We start from the raw sequence: 24386 nt of genomic DNA on the forward strand, positions 1-24386 counted from the left end.
AGAAATGTACTTGTTTATAACTATTATTTAAGTTTAATTTTATAATTAATTATGTGTAATTAGAAATCTTAATACTCTGTAGTTTGTACAATGTAACACATATAAGATGGTTTGGCATAACAGCAGGCTTCATAGCCTGAGCCACGCCATATAAAACAAGTCAATAAATAAATAAATAAATAAATAAAGGCTCGTGAGATATAGTCTTAGGAGCTTGTGAGTAGTGGCGTGCTTTTTCCCGTAGCCAAATTCTTCATCTGGCTCAAGATTAAGCTCGTCAATAATCGCCTGGAGTTGGGATAGGAGAATAATTTCAAAATGTTTTGAGATGGTTGATAGGAGTGAGATAGTTCTGTGGGAACGTCAGATCAGATTGTCCAACGTGTCTGCCAATGCTTCATCCTTCTCCTTGTCTGTGAAAGCTAGTCCCTGCTGTCCATGGCAATGCCTTCAGACGAAGATGCCTGGTTTCTTTCCACATCCTTAATTTTCCTGTTTTTAATTTTAAATTGTTGTAGGATCTCTAGTGGGAGAGTTCTAGTCTTGGGTTTTCTGACTGTTGTTACCGCGGTGGAAGAGTTAGCTGCATTCCGTACTGAGTTTGTGAAATGTTTAGCAAGCATGTCGATATCCTCCTTAGAGCGAATGCTGGTATTGCCGTTGATGTTATTGCTGCGGGTATTGTGATAGAATTGCCAGTCCATAGAACGAAGGTGGAGTGGGATGACGTCAGGTTCGTGAGTAGGAGCTGCATCGAGAGTGAGTAGGACGTTAGTGATCAGGGTCTAGAAAGTCTTGAGTGAGCAGGCTAGGGTACAGAGCTATATCTAGGTATTCAGGTAGAATGTTTGGGTTTGTCGGTGGAGTGAACTAGGACGTTGTTACTATCGCAGTACTTGGCAAGGGCTTCTCCTCTACAAGTACTCATTCGGCTCTTCCATCTGGTATTCTTGCTGTTGAGGTCTCTCGCGAGGATTACTCTTGGTTTGACTCTCAGTAACTTGTTAAAGTCCTCTGTATCAAGCGTCGCCTTAGGCAATCGATAATATTCAACTACCGTAATGCATGTGGACTCTTTTATTTTTTGGAAGTCGAAATAGAACCTTTTGAACAAGCATTCAGTTGTTCTTATCCTATCACAGTCTCTTCGTCAGGGTTGCTATATACCGCGGGTTTCACGGACAGTTTGCTATCTTGTAGAGTAAGGAGAACGTCCGGGCTGAAAAGACAAAAGTCCGCGACATTTTATTGTAGTTATTTAGAAATGTTGAAAGTCAGTTCCGGGTAATTCTTCAGAACTGCTCAAACTCTGTTCCTGAGCATAGTTCGAATATAGAAATGGCACTCCCTCATATGTTTGCCCAATGAACAGGTTAACAGAAGATACCGTTGAAATTCAAAAGAACAAACTGAGGCAACTATTCGTTTGTAGGAAGATGAGTTACGGATTGAAATAATTTACCAATGGATATGTTCAATATATTTTCAGGTTCTTTGAAATCATTTAAGAAAATACCAGGTATGTAGTTGATAGGAAATCTACCACCTGGGCGACAGTTCTAAATACAGATCATTTTTCTTTTTCTTTTTTTTTTCTTTTTTTGCTAGTTGTTTTACGTCGCACCGACACAGATAGGTCTTATGGCGACGATGGGACAGGGAAGGGCTAGGAGTGGGAAGGAAGCGGCCGTGGCCTTAATTAAGGTACAGCCCCAGCATTTTCCTGGTGTGAAAATGGGAAACCACGGAAAACCATTTTCAGGGCTGCCGACAGCGGGGTTCTAACCTACTATCTCCCGAATACTGGGTACAGGCCGCACTTAAGCGACTGCAGCTATCAAGCTCGGTAAATACAGATCAAGGGTTACTGATTGTATATAAGTACAATACGATATGAAACATGTAAGTTGTAATTTCATTGAATAATTCGAAATGATACCAAGTTCCTTCCTTCTGTTATTGACTCTGAGAAGTACAAGTGGTATTCAAATATTTTTCTTTGTACTGAAGCATGTTTCTCTAATTAAATGAAGTTGATATAAACATGCTATTGTTATTTCCTTACGACATATGCCTCCTTATATTTGCTGAATTAATAGGTGAATATGTCCTGGTTTTGGACTCTAAAATTGCGACAATATCTTGATTTTGGACTTTTGTATTATGGCAACCCTCATCTTGTCACAGTTTGAAACTTTCTTAGTTTTATATAAAACTCATTGATTTTTCTTTTTCATTGATTAAGTCCAGCAAACTACTGTTTACACACACAGATCAACATATTCTGTAAAATATAGGGTGTATGAAACCTGTCGGCCATAATACTCTCCAGCTCATATGGTCCAAGTATATCACATAGGAGGGCGCACTCAAAACTTGTCCGCTAGGCAGCGCAATGGTTATGTACGGTATGCGCTTTGCGCTTCTCGGTTGTTTTGCATGAAACTTACACGGAGCATTTCTAAATCGAAACGAAACTGTTACTTTAAATGCACGAAAATGAAACGACCATTTTCTACTGATCTTTTGGAAGAGATGGGAATTAATATAGAGGCAATGACGACTGCATATTTGAAATGGAGTTGAAGGAAAAGGTCGGAAAAAATCCAGAAAAAAGTAAGAGTTGTCTGAAAGGAAGGACTAAAAGTAGCAGCCTTTTATTTTAGTATTTTTGTTAAGATCGAATTCTATAAGTGCAAATAGCCTTTTGAAAACAGGACTGCAGTGCCAGAGGCTACATCCAGTACCAACCAAACCCCATGGCACTACAGCCCATGACGGGCCTTGGCCTACCAAGTGACCGCTGCACAGCCCTGCAAGGCCTGCAGATTGCGAGGTGTCATGTGGTCAGCACGACGAATCCTCTCGGCCATTATTCTCATCTTTCTAGATGTCTATCTCACCGTCAGATAGCTCCTCAATTCTAATCACGTAGGCTGAGTGGACCTCGAAGCAGCCCTCAGGTCGAGGTAAAAATCCCTGGCCTGGCCGGGAATCGAACCCGAGGCTCGCGGATAAGAGGCAGGCGCGCTACCCCTACACCACGGGGCCGGCACATGGACTATAGCAATAGTATTTGTTCGTGGCGTCGACCTCTGTAGGACTTTTACCACTACTTTCACCATATGCTAGGAACCTGCGTGTAAGTGGAAGTGCGCTGAATGCGCTGAATATGAGGAACGTTAAGGTCGACACAAACCCCAGTCTCCAGGCCAGGGATATTAATCATTTACAATTAAAAACTCCTGACCCGGACGCGTTGCTCCCTACACCGCAGGGCCGGACTACATCCACTACTACTGAATTCACTTTCCCTTCAGCGCACGAGTTTCAAGACCTTGTTTCAGGTCATAAAGCAGATATAAATATTTCAAATTTGGAACTGATGAATTATTTCGTACCGAGCTCGATAGCTGCAGTCGCTGAAGTGCGGCCAGTATCCAGTATTCTGGAGATAGTGGGTTCGAACCGTACTGTCGGCAGCAACTTGTAAAAAAATTCGTGTTCAGGAAGTCTGAAACTGATGTTGCTTCAGTGTCAAATTATAGGTCACTGCACACGGTGTTATGGCTGCTACCCTAATTCTAAGTCTTCTTGCTCTCGGAGTTATTTCGAAGGTGCCAGTGCCACTCCATGAAAATGTCGAAGGTACAGCGTTCTCCTTAAGTCTTCGTCTTTCACCTAAAATTATTGTAAAATGTCAGAACGTCATTGACTTATTGTAAAAGTATTTCTTAGTTATAACTAATTAGCTTATTTACCCATTTCAGTAATGACAAAGTCTGCAGCTGAAAAATGCTTCGAGTAGACCTTGATATTACGAGCTACACGTTTATTTCTTAGGTCCTACCTACGAAGCGCATCCAACCACTTTTTATGAAAGGCCTCCTGCTTAGAAAATTGATGGTATGAATACGATTGGTCTTGATTTTGGAACATTAGAACACTCCAGTAGTTAGGAACCACACTTTTCTTGTGGTTTTTTTTTCTGTCATTGCGATATATTGGAACTTTAACTTCATCAATTAACCTGGCAACTTCCTTTGAGGAACAAATTACGATCGACAAGCGCATACCGTCTACTACTCGTGAGACATCTATCGATAGGCTACATCCCTAATGGTTAGGCGCTTGCCTCTCGTGATGTAATAGCTTGGCTTTTAAAAGTACTGTAATATGAGATATCCGTATCACTACATTTACTAGCACATTAAATAAACTCTCCTCAAGACAAAAATACACAACTCCGGCGTCATTTAGTACCGATGATAGTTGACGAGACGTTAAATAAATAGTATTAATAATATTTACATTATTATTGTGTAGGGGTGATGTTTTACATATATTTTTATTTATTTTTTGCTGTCGGTTTTACATTCCACGGACTCAAGACAGGTCTAATGATGACGATGGGTTAAAATAGGCCTAGGACTGGGAAGGAAGCGTCCGTGGCCTTAATTAAGATACTACCCCAGCATTTTGTTGGTGTGAAAATGGAAAACCATCTTCATGGCTTTCGAGAGTGGAATTCGAACCCACTATCTCCCAAATGCAAGCTTACAACTACGTGACCCAATCCGCATAGCCAACTTGCTCAGTTTAAATTTCAAGTGACATAAATACGAAATATAAACATTACAATACTTTTCTTCAGCTTATCCCAGTCATTTCTGGGGTCACTGTAGCCACCTTGGCTCATTCAGGTTGAAGCATGGTAGTGAAAGTTTAGTTTAGTTTAGTAATGTTTATTGTACTTGGCAAGATTAAGGCCTTCAGGCCTTCTCTTCAATCTAACCAGGCACTGAAATATACGCATATTACATTACAATAGTTAGATTAAAATAATGCAAATTAAATTAATAATACAAGAATTATGAGTGATGGGATTAAATTAAGATGAAATAAATTAGATATAATAAAAGAAAAATTTCTTATAAGTAATGCCCTATATATTAAAACGAGGTAGGGCCTAGTGCATAAAAATGAAACGATTAAGAATGTAAAACCAATCTTCTGCCAGGCCATCCATGACAATAGAATGGTTGTGAGTAGCAGCATCAAGTTTATATGTGATCCTTATTGGTGCATAAAATGTCTCGAAAGTGCTTCTTTGAATGTGCGAATATCGCTTAACCCTCCCATACTTTCGGGAAGGATGTTCCACTCACGACAGGCAATTCCTGTGAACGGATTATCGTAAATATCAGTTCTATGGGTAGGTAACGCAACGATGGAACAGTTTTTTTAATATTTTTTTTACAAGGTGCTTTACGTCGCACCGACACAGATAGGTCTTATGGCGACGATGGGAAGGAAGGGGCTAGGAGTGGGAAGAAAGCGGCCGTGGCCTTAACTAAGGTACAGCTCCAGCATTTGTCTGGTGTGAAAATGGAAAACCACGGAAAACCATCTTTAAGGCTACCAACAGTGGGGTTTGAACCCACTATCTCCCGAATAGTGGATACTGGCCGCACTTAAGCGACTGCAGCTATCGAGCTCGGTGGAATGGAATTATTAGTAGATCTGGTGTTAAGACTGTGATAGGATGAGGGGTATTTGAAATATGAAGTAGGTAAAATGGCTATGAAGAATGAAGGATTTTGTGGAGATGGTATAGGGCAGGGCCTCTCAAACGCCCAAAATCTCACGCGTGCAGAGCGAGGCGCAAGAGCTCCGTGCACTGTGCATCGGTGCCGCTCGGTGCCGCTCGGTATGGCTCGGATCAACGCTTCGTCTCTGGGCTACTCGGCTATGCTCGGCTCTACTCGGCTATACTCGGCTCAACTCAGCCCGGATTTGGAGCGCTACGGCGCAAATGGGGGAGAGGGAGACAGGCGGAGCGAGCGAGACAGGCGTGAGGAAGGAGAGAGACAGCGCTATTGCTCCAAATCGAGGAGTGGGGGGTCTGCACTCTGGTCAACCAAGCCAAGTCGTCTTTTGCACCGTGCACAGTGCATGCACCACGCGCATGCACCCTGAGAGGCCCTGGTATAGGGTATGCACAGTGCGACGGGTTTCCAGTCGGTGCCAAGATAGGTGGTTATATGAAGGAGTTACATGGTCATGGTACCGTAGGTTACAGACGTATCTCACACATGCATTTAGAACACATTGTAATCTGCTCAATAACTTGGACCCAGCGTCTCTATAGATCGCGTCACACTAGTCGAAATGAGGGAAAACCAGAGCTTATACCAGCATTTTTTTGAGTTTTTCAAGAAATAAGTATTTATACCCGCGGAGCATGTGCAATGCAGAGAATGTTTTCTGGGTGATGTTCGTGTGAGTTTCCAAAAAATGTATTGCGTAAAAGGACATTTTATTCTATCGGTAACAGTGATTAACAAATCAGCGCTTCACTGCTATTAATGTTAGGTCTCCCTGTATTCATTCTGATCGGTGGATGCAGAGTGAGTTTCGGCCCTTAAGAGGTCACGGCTTGCCCGTGGTACAACAGCTCTGTACTCTGACCGGCCAGCCGAGCAGAGGAAAGTTGGTCACGGCTCTACCGTGGCTCTACGCCTCTGCATTCGGGAGACGGGCCTGGGACACAGTGCCGGACTTCATGCCTGGCCCCACCCGTCGGCTGTCCTGAGAATGGTTTTCCGTGGTTTTCTATTCTCCTCCATTAAGGCGAATGCCGGGACAGTTCGTAGTATAGGCCACGGCCGCCCACCCCCTCACCTTCTCCGCACAACTCCTTCACCGTAACAAATCTCCCGGCCTGAGAGACGGCGTCACCGTCTAAGAGGCCCGCCTCACCCTTCAGGGGAGGAACGAAAACGTTTAGTAATAGTAGTAGTAGTATTCTTTTGGCACAAAGTTTTCATTTCAGTGTTCATATTTTGGTAGATCTGTTGCTCATTCTTGTTGCCTGTGTTCCCAACAGCACGATGAGTGAGGGCGAGAGGGAGCGGGTACGTCCTGGGAGAGGACGCCGTCTACTGAGGACGCCGAAGTGCGCGCGCTGCCGGAACCACGGCGTCATATCCTGCCTCAAGGGACATAAACGGCTGTGCAGGTGGCGTGAGTGCCAGTGTCCTAATTGCCAACTGGTGGTGGAACGACAACGAGTAATGGCAGCGCAGGTGGCTTTACGGAGGTAAATTTACTTAACTGAGATTTCTGTGTTACATTTTTCTAAATCTATCGTAAATTCCAAAAAATACAGAATTGAAAACAGAATTGAACATTCATTTATTACAGCAATTAATCTTGCCTTCTTCAGTAAAAGGTTGTATTAATTGCGTTATTCAATTTACCTCGAGCACTTCATATCTCTTCAATAACGTGCCGTCCCTCCTTCGTCCAGATTTGAGTAAGTTAACCTTTCTGATAAGTGACTCGTACTTTTCTCTGTCCATAAAGACAGTTATTATAATTGGGGTTTCCCCGTTCCGCTCTAAGATGTTCGTAAAACTTCACTGATTCAACCATAGCTGCACTGCTGTATAACATAAACAACCAAGTGACGACAATTACATTCATGCCGATGTTTGCTACCATTGTTGGACACTAACAGGAGGTCATGTTCATTAACAATCTGCTACTGTACACATCCCTAACCGGGGCCAGTGATGTGTTTTATTCATTTTATGGTAAGCTTTCACTGGTCATTTTAGTGAGTGTATACATGTACTAGGGAACGTTTACCTTCCCTAACCATCCACTTCCACTATAACATATACACACAATTATTGACGACACATGTACCCATTCCTGAGGTTAGACTGAACCATTACGCAAAAATAAGGTTACCAGACCTACGTCAAAGATCAGTCTTGATGGCAACGCTGGGATAGGAAAGGGCTAGCAGTAAGAAGAAAGCGTCCGTGGCTTTAATTAAGGCACAGCCCCAGCATTTTCGTCGTGTGAAAATGGGAAACCACGGAAAAACCATCTTCATATCTGCTAACAGTTCGAACTCAGCTACGCGGCCCAAACGCTCGGTGGTTCAGTGTTTGAAGGTGCTCGAATACACTAGCCTCATGTCATTAGATTTACCGGCACCTAAAAGAACTCATGCGAAGCGACATTTTCGGCGTCACCGTAAACCGTAAATGGGACGTAAGACCTATAGTATAACTAACAAAAAATGAGCAGTTTTTCTGGCCTGATGGCAACGAACAAAACTGAGTTACTTGCAATATAACTTGATATTATTATTATTATTATTATTATTATTATTATTATTATTATTATTATTATTATTATTATTATTATTATTATTATTATTATTATTATTATTATATAATTCGTTGGGGCCATCAAGGACCACGTTAAGTCTTGTTGCATTTGACACTGAACTTGGCCTTCTTTAGAGCCCAAATTTCCCTCATTCTTTGCGAGTGGGCCTGCTTACGCTCCTCTGTCCAAGGGACACCGTGTCTTCTCTTCGGCTGCTCGTCTCGGTTTAGCCCGTTCGTCAATATTTTCTTGCGGAAGAGATCTCTGTTAAGGGCGTCTTCAGCTGAGATATGTAGCATTTGCAGGTCTTCTGTGGTATATCTAAACCAGGGAATTGTGGTTTTGGGCTTTGAATAAAAAAAGTGAAAGATTTCTTTAGTTAACTTTCTTCCGTCCATTCTTTTCAGATGACCGTAAAATCGTGCCCGTCTTTTTCTGATTGTGTCGGTAATTTTCTCTATTTTGCTGTAGACTTCCTTGTTGGATCTCTTTTGATGGATTCCATTTCTGTACTTTGATCCGAAGATTCCTCTCACAATTTTGCGTTCTCTTTTCTCCAGTTCTTCAAGGAGTCCTTTGTTGGCATTTAGAGACAGGGTTTCGGCTGCATATAGAACTACTGGCTTCAGAACTGTTTCATAGTGACGTATCTTGGTGTTTTAGGAAAGGCATTTTTTGTTGTAGATTGTGCGGGATGTTTGGTAGGCTATTTCCAGTTTGCGTACTCGCTCCTGAAGTGCTTCTTTGTCCAGTCCATTTTTCATGATGATCTCACCCAGGTATTTGAATTTGTCTACTCGGGTGATGTCCCCGTATTTTGTATGGAGTTTTGGTGGAGCCTCTTCGATGTTAGTCATTACTTCTGTTTTCTCAAACGATATCTGCAAACCAGTTTGTTCGGCAATTTCCTTTAAAATTTCAACTTGAGCTCTAGCGGTTTCTATGTCGTTTGAGAGAACAGCAATATCATCGGCAAATGCTAAGCAGTCTATTGCGATCCCTTTGGATTTGGTTCCTATTCTCAATGGACTGTAGTTGGTTTCCTGTAATCTCACCCGCCAGGTTCTGATGATCTTTTCAAGAACACAGTTGAAGAGTATCGGGGATAGCCCATCACCTTGTCGGACTCCTGTTTTGATGTTAAAGGAATGCGAGAGACATCCGTGGAACTTCACCTTGGATTTTGTATCGGTCAGGGTGGCTCTAATTAATGCCAGCAGTTTCAAATCAACTCCAAATTCATTTAAGATGTTTAGGAGGACTTCCCGGTCAATGGAGTCGTACGCTTTCTTAAAGTCCACAAAGACAGACACATACTGCTTGGACCTTAGTGTACAATATCTGATGATCGTTTTCAGATTTTGGATCTGTTCAGCTGTTGAGCGACCTTTTCTGAACTCTCCTTGGTATTCACCTATTTGATGTTCGACTTGTGCTTCCAAACGCTCCAGGATGGTAAGTGATAGAATCTTGTAAGTCACGGGTAGCAAAGATATTCCTCTGTAGTTGTTGATGTTCTTCATGCTGCCTTTTTTGTGTAATGGATGGATCAAAGCTATTTTCCAATCTTCGGGTAGGGTCTCCTTGCTCCAAATTCCTTCTATTTGCTTTAGCAAGATATCAAGTGATTCTTCTGGGGCATATTTCCATAGTTCTGCTACTACTGAGTCTTCCCCCGGCGCTTTGTTATTTTTGAGACGGGCAATGTGGCGCTTGATTTCATCTCTGTCGGGTGGTCTGGAATCTGGGTACCTGAGTAAGGGTTCCCTGGTCTCAATGGCGCTTTGAGGTTTAGAGCAATTAAGTAAATTCTTGAAGTAATCTGCCAGAATGCTGCAATTTTCTTCATTTGATGTCGCCAGTGTGCCGTCCTTTCGCTCAAAGCATAGAGATGGTGGTTTATAGCCAGTGAGTTTGCATTTGAAGGCTCTGTAGTACTCTCTGCTTTCATTCTTCCTAAAGTTTTGTTCTATCTTTTCAATGAGAGATTTTTCGTATTTACGTTTCTCAGTTCTGAACACCCTAACTGCTTGGACACGTTGGGTTTTTCTGATTTCGTAGAGTAGTACTGTTTCCACGCATTGAGTCTTTCTTGGAGGACTGATTCGCAGGTACCATTCCACCAGGCATACTTTTTGCCTCTCTTGATTTCTGCAACGTCTTTGGCGGCCTCAACAAGGAGACTTTTGGCGTTGTTAAAGTCAGTGTCATTTGGTCTAGCCTTCTCCTGGAACTCCTCGACCCTTTGCCGAAGTTTATCATTGTCGAAGCGTGTGATCTGTTTGGTTGTCTTCCTTGTGTTTGCGGGAATTGGTTTGAATTTGATGAGACATATAATGATCTGAGGCCACATTGATGCCTTTCTTTACCTTGACATTCATAATCTCAGGGCTGTTTCTCCTGGAGATTGCAACATGATCAATTTGGAACTCTCCGAGAGCTTGGACGGGAGAACGCCAAGTCATTTGCTTTCTAGGTAGATGGCGAAAGTGGGTCGACATGACCTGCAGGTTGTGATTTTCGCAAATGGACATCAGTCTTTTGCCGTTGGAATTGGTTCTTTTGTGAGCAGGGTAATTTCCTATAAATCTCTTGTACTTCTGTTCACGACCTAGTTGGACATTGAAGTCACCCAAAAGAAGCTTGACATGGTGTTTGGGGATTTTGTTTAATTTTTCATCCAGTAGGTCCCAGAAATTATCAACTTCGTCTGGATCAGACTTGTTCTTATCGTTTGTAGGAGCATGTGCGTTAACTAGGGCGTAGGTTTTGTTCGCGCATTTAATTGTGAGTATAGACAATCTGTCATTCACAGGTTCGAAATTTGCAACCGATTTAAGGATCTTGGTTCTAACAGCAAACGCGGTTCCAAGCATCACAGCTCCATTGAGGATTCCTCTTTGAGCTTTGCTCTTGAAAAATCGGTAGCCTTCGGATTCAAAAATCTCTTCATCTGGGTACCTTGTTTCCTGTAGGGCCATTATGGATATCTGATTTTCGTGAAGAGCTTTGGTGAGGGTTTTCAGCTTGCCAGTTTGTGTAAGTGAATTTATGTTGAAAGTTGCTAGAAAGGTTTTGGATTTTGGCCTGAGTTTTTGACTCTTCGGGGTACACCGAGACGCTCCGACTCGTCTCTTGCATGATGTCGAGTCTCCCCCAGAATCCGAACGAGACTCGTGCGCCGTGGCGTTTACGACGAGGGATTTATCCGAAGATTTACCCCCTGGGGTATGTTTCTTGAAATGTTGTGCCATCATGCTTTTTGACTTGACTTTGCTTTGGACGGGTACCCATCCCTTTACAACTAGGGTTGTTAGCCCTAGAGGTTGCCTCAAGATGTTTTCTGGCTTCTGGTCATTTACCAGTCTTCGCCGTAACCCTGGCAAGGGACCAGTTTTTTTTTCACGGTGGTATTTTATTTCCCTACTACCCTCTGACTCTGCTGGCGGCAGAGCCAGCGAGCTTCCCCAATTCCAATCGGACGCGCCCGATGGAGGTAACCGGTAAATCCCCACACGGGTATTATTATTATTATTATTATTATTATTATTATTATTATTATTATTATTATTATTATTATTATTATTATTATTATTATACCTATCTGTCATGGTCGACTCTTCTCCCCTTACGATCGTGACTGAGGAAGCCTTTCAGTTTACCGCTTTTCTCTTCTTTTCAGTTTTGAGCCAGCGAGCTTCCCCAATTCCAATGGGACGCGCCCGATGGAGGTAACCGGTAAATCCCCACACGGGTATTATTATTATTATTATTATTATTATTATTATTATTATTATTATTATTATTATAATACCTATCTGTCATGGTCGACTCTTCTCCCCTTGCGATCGTGACTGAGGAAGCCTTTCAGTTTACCGCTTTTCTCTTCTTTTCACTTTTCTTCCATTCCTTGAAAGACCAAACCTTTTTCCACTTTCTTATAATATTACCCGCCAAAAGGGACTGCTAATCCCACTACTTTGTTCCTTAAAATAACGATGACCACCATCATCTTTACAAGTTCTGTTCATGGTCGTGTTGCCGACTGTAAATTGAATATTTTGGGTTTTCTTCTTATTGCCTTCTTCAGTAAAAGGGAACATTTACAAGGGAACATCGACAATGGTCAAGTCGCCGATCGCAATGAAACTTGGAAAACACATTGAGGTACACGTAAAAACGATGTCGGCGTCAATTTTGGGTGCCAACATTCATTAGGGCGTTAACTACGGGGAGTAAAAGTTGCGGCATTTCAAACTCCGCGCGATCAGCGATGTATACCTGCTGGCCAATGCTAAGCCTGCACACTGCGTGCTTGGAGACACGCCTCTGCCCCTCCCCCCTCCACGCTCCAATTGGTTCGCCACCGCACGTTTCCCTTCTCCCCGCGCTTGCCGGCTGCTTAGCTGTTCGACGGGACTGGCTCTATACTTTGCTTCTTTTCGTACTATAATAATTATTGAAATCCTTTAAATAACGTTCCGTTTCACACATAATGATAATGAATAACCTACACTAATATACCCGTATTTTATTCAAATGTCATATTTTCATTCCTGCTAATTCCGGTGAGTTGTCACATTCGTGGGTACAACTCCGAGTTAAGTACCACCGGGCGTGGTCAAACGTGGAATGGGGTACTGCGTCCTACCTACGCTTAAATTATTATTTACTTCTAAAACGCCTTAAAGCTGTCGGTAGTGTCCTTTAGATTTGACATACATATGGCATTAATTAAATTAAATCGCCCACCACTAAATAAATCTCCCACCTTTAAACAACGTTAAATACCTTTTTATGTAAAGAAATTACGTGCCCGGGTAGAGGATCTCATTGAATGTAATGAGATTCGGTACCTCGGGATATCAAAACCTGGTTATAGGTCCAGATCTTTTTATGTCCCATCCCCCCCGCCCACTTTGTGTACACTATCAGTTGTGTCATAACGAAACGACATCGCGGACGACAACAACAACAATTATAAACTCCGAGTTTGAAACTACTGGTATTTTCCGATTGCGTACTCTGGTATAAGGAATAAGCCTATAGGTAGAATGTTTTTATTTGTGCTTGTACTGAACGATTTATTTATGTTTTGCAGTGACAGGCACAACACATTTCAATTGCAGCAATGGTCGTCGAATATAAATAAATTTAATGCATAGGCAACTTTGATATGAGTATGACATGGAATGTAGTAAAGTTTGACGTAATAAGAAAAACCTTGAAAAATAAAAAAGATGTGCATTTATATATGCAGTAGATATACAGTAATCACAGGCAGGCCTGTAGTCTTACTGTACCGGTACTTTTGCATTATAGGTGACGAAGGTCTATGTATTCAACGAGTACCGATATTAAAGTATCACACTACAGTCTTCTGGGTATAATGGCAGTTATATACGCAAAAAAGTTAAATGGCTATTGTACGAACTGGTATAACAACAAACAATTACAAGGTAAGACGATAAATGACTCCGTATACATTACATCGGGCAAACTCCCCGCCAGTAACTGATAGTAAACAAAAACAATCTTTGGTCTATTCGAAACATTAAAAAATAGTGAAAAGAAAACCGAAACAAAACACAATTAACAACAGGCACCATACTTCTTTATTTTATTTTTTGCTAATTGCTTTACATCGCACCGACACAGATAGGTTTTATGGCGACGATGGGATAGGAATGGCCTAGGAGTCGGAAGGAAGCGGTCGTGGCCTTAATTAAGGTACAACCCCAGCATTTTTCTGGTGTGAAAATGGGAAACCACGGAAAACCATCTTCAGGGTTGCCGACAGTGGAATTCGAACCCACAACCTCCCGGATGCAAGCTCACAGTCGTGCACCTCTAACCGCACGTTTTCATAAACATTTGAGAAAACGTAAACTGACTAATACAATGTGGAAATTACAAAGGACAGATATGAGGAAGGTTGATAGAGTACCCAAAGTGTAGCACCGGTTCTCTTCGACAGCTAAGAAAACGGGCTGGCGAGGGGTGAAGGGAAACGTGCGGTGGCGAACCAATTGGAGCATGGAGGGGAGGAGGGGCAGAGGCGTGTCTCCAAGCACGCAGTGTGCAGGCTTAGCGTTGGCCAGCAAGTATTCATCGCTGATCGCGCGGAATTTGAAATGTCGCAAATTTTAGGCCCCGTAGTTAACGGCCTAATGAATGTTGGCACCCAAACTTGATGCCGACATCGTTTTTACGTGTACCTCAATGTGTTTTCCAAGTTTCATCGCGATCGGCGATTTAACCATTGCCGATGTTTCCTTGTTAGACGCGGAATCAACATTTGTTGAGCTTTCCTCGTTGGATTCTTGGTGAGTTTATCAGATAATTTAAACCAAAGCAACCACAAGCCACAGCTTATCCACTTAAACTCTGTATTATACTGGAAATGCTTCTAAAGCAAGTTTTACAATATAATAGTGAAAATCGTAATTCATTACGTACAGTTGTATCCGGTCAAAATACATAAATCGCAATGAACATAAATAACTTATTTCTGCCCTCTTTCTTTCATTATTTTCTGCCTCCTCTTCAAACTCGAGTATCGCCACAGTATTCGAGAGTGACTTGGAGAACTTCACCCGACCTTCACGGCCTGTGACGTCACCACAGTGTCACTATGGCCGGTAGCATGCGCTCTTCGCCTGCCCGCCCGCCCGCGGAACGAAATGACCAGCGTGAGCACCTCTGCTCTGCATGACAAAACTGTTTGAAACTTTCACAACACGTAAGCCTAGTACATGAAGATCTTAGACGTCTTCAGACCCGAAACAAATTTGCAAGGGAAAGTCAGTCACGATGTTACAATAATTTTTCCATTATATTTATGTTACAGGCAGCAGTCCAGCGAGGAGAACCAGCAGGATGTAAACTCCCGAGTGAAGTCTGCAGAAGCTCTCCTGGCGCAGAAGAAGTTATACCAAAAACATTTGCGTAGTTTACAGCAGAGCACGTTGGCACGAGATATTCTGCAAGGTAAGCATACATTTATTGTGCCACAGAAACAGAATAGTTTCACACAATCTACTGAGTAATGCACGAGCCTGTAGATGACTATAAATGTCGTTCCGTTAAGTACCCATACAGTACCGGTGTTACGTAATTACTTGAGGACAAACTTAGGAATGAGGAGCCGTAGCCTATGTATGTTTGGTACAGTACCACCCAAGCATTTGTCAAGAGTTGATGTGAGGAAATGCATGGAAAAATACTCATGAGCTGAACGAGCATAGGATTTTATTCATTTCTCTGTTGTGTTAAACGAGGCTGAGTTTGTCCCGCTCCAAGCTCCGAAACAAGTCTTAAACTCGAATCCGAGCTAACCGGAAAAGAAGCTACAAACCCTACCTAGAACATGTGTATTTCAACCCATGAATCATGGAGATAAATTAATTAAAAGAAATTAATATACTTGTAGATTCTAATCCCACCGTGGGTCGTATTCGAAAGAGATTATCAGTAGATTTTCATTTCACTGACTCAGAATCGGGCGGTGATGTTTTCCTCCTACCTCGCAGCCGCTTCCTCATAAATTATCTGACCAACACATCCTCATTGTTGTTAGTGTGCACTTAACGTTTGGTAGCTGTACAAATGTTCTGTTGTGCTTGAGAATGTCCACATTAATGTTATCTTTCCTGACTTGGAAGCTGATTTTTGTATATGTGATAATGTAAAATGTTACGAGACAAACTAAGAAGTGATCCTATTTATATTTCACATTGTTATTTGAACGCTGCCCAGCTGATCTTAACAGCAGAGTCCGTTAGCCATTGCTCGTCTTCTCTTAAATATATCGAGTTCGATTGAGGTTGAGATCCCATATATCTGAGGAGGATATGTAACTCCACCTTCAATCACCATTTATCTGCATCTGCCCAGGTGGCAGATTCCATCCAAGGCACTTCTCTTCAAGAATACTGATAGTCTCACAAAAATTCACTCTTGTACAGAGCTTCACAAGATGACCCAGAGATGCAATTGAAATCACGAAAATCACCATGGTCTAATCTTCAACTATCAATGGAGATACCAAGTGGAGAGAATTTTCCAGTAGTAGTAGCGTAGATACGAATTTTCCTTGATGGGATGTGAATAATAATAATAATAATAATAATAATAATAATAATAATAATTAAAACACACTTTAAATGCGCGGGGGGTAAATTTAAACACAATTTACGTTGGAGGGGAGATGAAAAATGAAAATGAAAATCAACAGCCTGCTTCCAGTTGCAGCCAGGTCAGGAATGTAATGAATGAAGCCCCCATCTAGCGGCGAGGATAGGAATTGCGCCGGCTGCCGATACCTGTCACACTCTTCTGGGGCAATGATTAATGATTGACAGATGAAATTAAATGATATTGGACAGTGTTGCTGGAATGAAAGATGAAAAGGAAAACCGGAGTACCCGGAGAAAAACCTGCCTCGCCTCCGCTTTGTCCAGCACAAATTTGACTTGGAGTGACCCGAGGTGAGGGGATAATAATAATAATAATAATAATAATAATAATAAATAATAATAATAATAATAATAATAATATCGTATGGCCTCAGCTACCGTTTGCAGACATTTCGATTTGACGCCATCTGGCTGTCTGCTCGTCAATTTCGACGTTCCGGTTTACTCTGTCTGCCATCTAGCGGACCTAGAGTAAACCGGATCTCTCTTGGGCGTCTATGGCTGAGATTTTAATTAATTTTGTCTGGTAAATACCAAATGTATCACCAGAGATCTTTTACATGCCGACATCGTACGACATGGAGTGTCGATTGGACTTTTTTCCGCCCTTCAAAAATCCGACTACCTCTGCCGGGTTTGAACCCGCTATCTTGGGATCCGGAGGCCGACACTCTACCACGGATCCACCGGTTTCAAGAAAATGAAAAAGACCTAGTAGAGTTAAACATTACAGAAAATTCACTATTCGATCGAATAGCTGAAGTAATAAATAAAGACGAAAATATAAGGTTCTAAAACAATTCTACATTAAAAGCCAAACCTATTATCGCGGAAGACGAGAAGAAACGAACATCTGAAAGAATGAAGAAATACTGGACACAAAGAAAAGAACAACTCACAGAGAAATGATTGATTCAACATACACCAAAGAGGATGAAACGAAATAATAATAATAATAATAATAATAATAATAATAATAATAATACACATTTTAAACTTTTTTGCTAATGGATGTTTTTGTTATTTTATTGTATTTTAGTATATATTTTTAATAAGGAGTACAAGCGCCTCATGGGGGATATACACCCTTATCCTCCCCCCTCCCCGCTTACCTATGCCACTGACCCTCATAATGCCAACGGTCACACCTGCAATAATAATAATAATAATAATAATAATAATAATAATAATAATAATAATAATAATAATAATAATAATACTCGCCACGAGCTGGATTACCGAATTAGAACAGGTCATGGAAGATGTAGTTTTATGATGGAAAAGTGGAGCTCCAAAGAATACAAACCAAGACATACATTGTAGAGAACTTCCCTGTTATAGCTTCAGATATTATGTTTGTCAAATCTTACGATTATAAATAATAATAATAATAATAATAATAATAATAATAATAATAATAATAATAATAATAATAATAATATTTGCTTTACATCCCACTAACTACTTTTACGGTTTTCGGGGACGCCGAGGTGCCGAAAGTTAGTCCCGCATGAGCTCTTTTACGTGCCAGTAAATTTACCGACATGGGGCTGACGTATTTGAGCACCTTCAAATACCACCGGACTGAGCCAGGATCGAACCTGCTAAGTTGGGGTCAGAATACCAGCGCCTCAGCCGTCTGAGCCGCTCAGCCCGGATTTCGATTATCATCATGATAATAATAATAATAATAATAATAATAATAATAATAATAATAATAATAATAATAATAATTTTTAAAGTAATATTTTTCCTCACAATACAAAATATTGTATGATTGTTCTTTTAGGTCTATCCTATCTATACCTTAACACCTGGAATTATTGAGCCTACTTAAACAAATAAAAAAGTATGGTTGTCAGGATAAAGCCATACGCTTGGTAACCCCACGTGTGTCTGATTTGATGACTTCCACGTCATAACTCATGTGACTTGCCACCCTCGCTTGATCTCTTTCGTGTTAAACAAATATTCCTCGTGCCCGAACTGAACTTCCCTTTAACTCTCAATATATTTGTTGCATGGAGTGTTGGTTTACTAGCTAATGGTAAACGAGCCATTTCCTCCTCGTTGAAGACCGACAGTTTATTTTCCAGGGCACTTCCTCTCTTGTTTCGGCTCGCCGGCTGTTCCCAGCTGGTGCTCGTCCTATTCCAAGCCATTCATAAACTACTCGGTCTTTCTTTCAAGACAAACACACTGCACTTTAATGGGCCCACCCACTCCATTCTTAACTCCCCGCCTGCCAATAGGCAACCATTGCTACATAAGTGTTTATCTCGGGTATCGGGTTATACATTACAAATAGCTCTTTAACACGTCTCTTCACCTACTTAGAAATGATTTACTCAAACAAGTTCCCGCAAATATCCTGTGACTGTCTTTGAAGATATACAAGTTTTCTCTTCTTGCGAAACCACACTCCATAGTCAAGTGTAGTAGTTGTTGATACTTAACAGTTAATTTGTTTGATAGATAATAATAATAATAATAATAATAATAATAATAATAATAATAATAATAATAATAATAATAATAATAATAATTCGGTATTGATCACAAGATCAGATCTCTGATCAAAGAAACACTCACCCACACTACAGCTAAAGTAAGGTTCCAAGGAGAAGTGTCAGAACCATTTGATGGCCTTTCAACGATACTGTTTAATACTGGTCTTAGAGAAAATAATTAGAGTATGGCAAACAGAATGTCAAAAGGAAGGCATGAGTGGTGTACAGCTAAGTTACAAGAAAGACAACCTGAACGTGGATTGTTTGGCCTTTGCCGTTGATATAGTGATCTTAAGAGAAACAGAAGATCAAGGTAAGAAGATGTTACACAAGCTCGAAGAAATTCCAAGAAAGGCAGGACTGAAATGTAATATTTTAAGACTCGAGTAATGGACACACTGGCAGACAGGGAACTGGAATACGGGAAGATAAAGAAAGTATCTCGGTGAGTAGATACAGTTCAATGGTCTTGATAATGAAGCGAATAAGAGTAGGATCAGGAAAATGGAATTAGCTTACAAACTCACATAAAACGTATAAAACAAAAATCACTGTCGATAACAACAAAATTAAGACACTACAGCAATAAGGCCAGAATCACTGTATACATCGGAATGTCTAACCCATAATAGAAAAACAGAACGTAAGGAGATGAGGAAGATCGAAACGAAAATTTTACGTAAGATGTTAGGTCCTACGAAGACAAGTAAGATTTGGGAGAAAAGAAGGAATGAAGAACTGTAAAAACAGATTAATGAACTGACTGATGGAATGAGAAAGAGATGACTCGGACACATTCATCGGATGAGTAACGACAGACTGGCTAAGAGGATATGGGAGTACACCAGGAAATGCAAGAGCACCACAACCTGGACGAAAGAAGTTATCAAAGGTCTACCTGAACTAGGTATAAACACCGAAAGCATATTGGATAGAAACAAATTCCTGAAAATAGTTGACAGACAGGAAAATTGTGAAACCAGAGAGGCAACAACGAACTTTAACAGATCAACAGAGGGAGGATAGAAGTCAAAATATGAAGGAGTTTTGGGAGCAGAAGAGACAGGAAGCCGAGGAGCAGGAGCATAATCTAAGCGTGGTCCATAGAAAGTTAGAACGAATGTATAATAATAATAATAATAATAATAATAATAATAATAATAATAATAATAATAATAATAATAATAATAATAATATTTGCTTTACGTTCCACTAACTACTTTTAAGGTTTTCGGAGACGCCGAGGTGCCGCAATTTAGCCCCGCAGGAGTTCTTTTACGTGCCAGTAAATTTACCGACACAAGGCTGACGTATTTGAGCACCTTCAAATACCACCGGGATGAAACAGGATCGAACCTGCCAAATTGAGGTCAGAAGGCCAGCGCCTGAACCGTCTAAGCCACTCAGCTCGGCGATAGATAGATAGATAGATAGATAGATAGATAGATAGATAGATAATTTAAATCATCAAGAGAGCTGACTACGTGCTACAGCTTTGTAACTGTAAATTGTATTCGGGAGGGTTCAAACCCCACTCGGCAGGCTTGAAAATAATTTCCCATGGTTTTCGACTTTCACGCCAGGAGAATGCTCGGACTGTATCTTAATTAAGGCCACGACTGCTAGCAGAGTTCATGGTGAGTATTTTTTTTTTCAAGAGGAAGAACAGGGCAGCTGTTCTCTATTAAGACTAATCAGAGGGTCCCGGGTTCGATTCCCGGCCGGGTCGGGGATTTTAATCGCCTCTGATTAATTCTTCTGGCTCGAGGATTGGGTGTTTGTGTTTGTCCTAACACTTTCCTCTTCACATTCACACAACACACTACACTACCAACCACCACAGAAACACGCAATAGCATACCAGCATATAGGGTTGGCGTCAGGAAGGGCATTAGGCCGTAAAACAGGGCCAGATCCACATGTGCGACACAGTGCGCACTCGCAATCCCACAGGTGTGGGAAAAGCGGTAGAAAAAGAAGAATAAGAATACGAATAAGAATAAAGGAAATGGAAGAGGTCAATACTTCGAAGGATGAGTGTATCGGCAACAGAAAGGGTAGGGTTAGGAACGACAAGTAAGTAAACTCGTGTCTTTGCCCCGAGGTGGTAATGCTCTTTTCAGGCACACCCCCAATGGAGGTGAGCTGCATGTACAATTTCAACCACATATCAGCCCTCCTGACAATCTTCATTTCTGGTAGTACCGAGAATCGAGCCCGGGCCCGCGAGGACGGTAGGTATTAACATTAACCGTTACGTTACGGAGGAGGAGAGCGAATGGCATGAAAATGAAAGACTCCCTAGGCCTCGCAAAGGTAATACCGTCGGGCTCAGAAGAGAACAAGTATTGACCAAGGGAGGTCAGAAACGAAAGATGAAGTTAAGGCACAAGTGGGAATAATACCATACTCAGCTAGGGTCCTGTGGTTGCCAATCCACGTTCGAAAATTGGCAGCGCCTGCAGTTCCCTTTTAATTGCCTCTTACGACAAACAGGAGATATACAGGCCGTACCAAAAGTTTAAGGACACCTGCATATTTCATGAACATGATTCCTGTATCAAACTTAACACACAAATGATCTCGGCAGCTTCAGGGGTCTCCTGTCCAGCCGAGGGCAAGGAATTTCTCTTTTTTTACCACGTTATGTGGTTCTTTCTTTCTTTCTTTTTTTTTTTTTTTTTTTGCTAGTTGCTTTACGTCGCACCGACACAGATAGGTCTTATGGCGACGATGGGACAGGAAAGGGCCAGGAGTGGGAAGGAAGCGGCCGTGGCCTTAATTAGGGTACAGCCCCAGCATTTGCCTGGTGTGAAAACGGGAAACCACGGAAAACCATTTTCAGGGCTGCCGACAGTGGGATTCGAACCCACTATCCCCCGAATACTGGATACTGGCCGCACTTAAGCGACTGCAGCTATCGAGCTCGGTTATGTGGTTATATGGCGAGCTATAACACGAGAGGTATTTTTATGGAAACATATTCTGCTGCTCTATTACTTCTTCTTCTTCTTCTTCATCTGTTTACCCTCCAGGGTTGGTTTTTCCCTCGGACTCAGCGACGGATCCCACCTCTACCACCTAAAGGGCAGTCTCCTGAAACTTCAGATTCTGGGTCAGGATACAACTGGGGAGTATGACCAGTGCTTCACCCAGGCGGCCTCACCTGCTATGCTGAACAGGGGCCTTGCGGGAGTATGGGAAGATTGGAAGGGATAGACCAGGAAGAGGGAAGTAAGTGGCCGTCGCTTTAAGTTAGAAACCATCCCGGCATTTGCCTGGAGGAGAAGTGGGAAACCACGGAAAACCACTTCCAGGATCGCTGAGGTGGGAATCGAACCCACCTTTACTCAGTTGACCTCCCGAGGCTGAGTGGACCCCGTTCCAGGGCTCGTACCACTTTTCAAATTTTGTGGCGGAGCCGGGAATCGAACCAGGGCCTCCGAAGGTGGCAGCTAATCACACTAACCACTACACCACAGAGGCGGACCTGTTGCTCTATTACAATTATAAATATTCGAAGGTAACTGCGTTTCTAAATAACAAGGATCATTAATCGAAACCGACATTCAACCTATTAGGTCGTGTTACGTACATTCAATAGGCCTACGCGTTGAAGAGATGTTAAGTCATCATCATCATCATCATCTGTTTACCCTCCAGGGTCGGCTTTTCCCTCGGACACAGCGAGGGATCCCACCTCTACCGCCTCAAGGGCAGTGTCCTGGAGCTTCAGACTCTTGGTCGGGGATACAACTGGGGAGAATGACCAGTACCTCGCCCAGGCGGCCTCACCTACTATGCTGGACAGGGGCCTTGTGGAGGGATGGGAAGATTGGAAGGGATAGGCAAGGAAGAGGGAAGGAAGCGGCCGTGGCCTTATGTTAGGTACCATCCCGGCATTCGCCTGGAGGAGAAGTGGGAAACCACGGAAAACCACTTCGAGGATGGCTGAGGTGGGAATCGAACCTACCTCTACTCAGTTGACCTCCCGAGGCTGAGTGGACCCCGTTCCAGCCCTCATACCACTTTTCAAATTTCGTGGCAGAGCCGGGAATCGAGCCCGGGCCTCCGGGGGTGGCAGCTAATCACGCTAACCACTACACCACAGAGGCGGACTGTGAAGAGATGTTAAGTACAGAACAAAAATGGCCAACCAGACACCAGTGGGATCCGAACCCACAACCTCCCGATTTCGCGTCGGTTGCTCTACCAATTGAGCTACAGTGTGATGGTAGTAGTACCGGTAATATCTGTCCACGAAGAGTCACGTGGATTCTACGTGGCCCTTTGGTCGACATACATGTTCGAGGTGAGTAGATTTATTTTCTTAAGAAAGGCCTTCCTTTGCTTGTGCTCGTGTTCATTTTATGTCCTCCTTACTTCTGCCTTCGTTGGTTATTTCACTACCCTAGTAACAACATTCATTTCCTTTAAGACTTCGTTTCCTAATCTAATATTTCCTGCATCACCTGCCTTTGTTCGACCGCAATGCATTTTGGACTTAATTGTTTTCATCTTGGACTCCTTCCCCAAGACTGTGTCCATGCCATTAAGCAATTTCTCCAAATTTTTTGCAGAGTCAGATAAAATAACAGTATCATCAGGGTTTTGATTGCTTCTCCTTGGATTTTGATTCCCTTTCCAAGTTCTTCTTCCATTTCCTTTGTCGCCTGTTCTACGTAAATTATTTATTACAATATTTTCTTCATATTCCAGGATATAGACAGCGGCTGTCCCGCTTTCCTGCCGGTACCTTGCTGCCTTCGCTACTCAGCGATCGTCTTAGGAAGCGTCGAGCATTCGCGGACCGAGAGCTGGAAGCAGCACTTACTCCTCCACTTCTACCTGCTCGAATGGGACTGATGGCCCTACTGCCTCCAAGCGGTGCTATCCCGCCCCCGCCTCCCCCTCTATTCTGGCCACCACCGTCATCTCGGTCTGCATTCACAGCTGTGACTCCTAAGACCAAAGAACCAACTCTCACCAAACCAAAGATCTCCTTCTCGGTGGAGTCTATTATCGGCGTCAAGTGAAGTGAAGTGTGTAAATATGAAATGTATCGTCTACTCCATGTACTGCAGAAGACATCTGTTAGACATTCAAGAAAGTATTTTGTGTCCATTTGGAAAATCGCAGTGAAATGTTCTGACTGACATTATCATGAATAACACCAATACGAGCATTTAGTTAACCAATACATTTCTGTACAGTCTTGATTCCATTATATTTGTCTGATGAATATCGCAATATTGACTAAGACCCCTATTCACTTACATTTATTATCTTAGATTTCTAAAACTCGGATAATGTCATTATCTCGGATAACGCTCACTTCCGTATTCACCACAGAATTTATTATCTCGGTTTACCAAAACTAAGTTTTCGCTTCAGTCTGAATATGAATCTTAAATTTGTCATACTGACGCGTGAAAAACAAATGACTACGTGCTGTCGCCACTATCGAAATGTAAACTAGTTTCTGATTCCA

At 42.1% G+C, this 24386-nt stretch overlaps 1 protein-coding gene across 1 annotated transcript in view; it reads left to right on the top strand.

The window, feature by feature from the left end:
• The window catches only part of dmrt11E (doublesex-Mab related 11E), a 46926-nt gene extending 22804 nt beyond the window's left edge, over positions 1-24122 (top strand). Inside the window, exons 2-4 of the mRNA XM_067146176.2 lie at positions 6890-7102; positions 15038-15177; positions 23615-24122. Of these exons, the coding sequence (XP_067002277.2) occupies positions 6890-7102; positions 15038-15177; positions 23615-23931 (670 nt within the window). The 3' untranslated portion in view covers positions 23932-24122. The remainder of the gene's footprint in view (positions 1-6889; positions 7103-15037; positions 15178-23614) is intronic.
• Positions 24123-24386: the final 264 nt, after the last annotated feature.

Source organism: Anabrus simplex, chromosome 4 (assembly GCF_040414725.1).
Source record: "Anabrus simplex isolate iqAnaSimp1 chromosome 4, ASM4041472v1, whole genome shotgun sequence".
Taxonomy (NCBI): domain Eukaryota; kingdom Metazoa; phylum Arthropoda; class Insecta; order Orthoptera; family Tettigoniidae; genus Anabrus; species Anabrus simplex.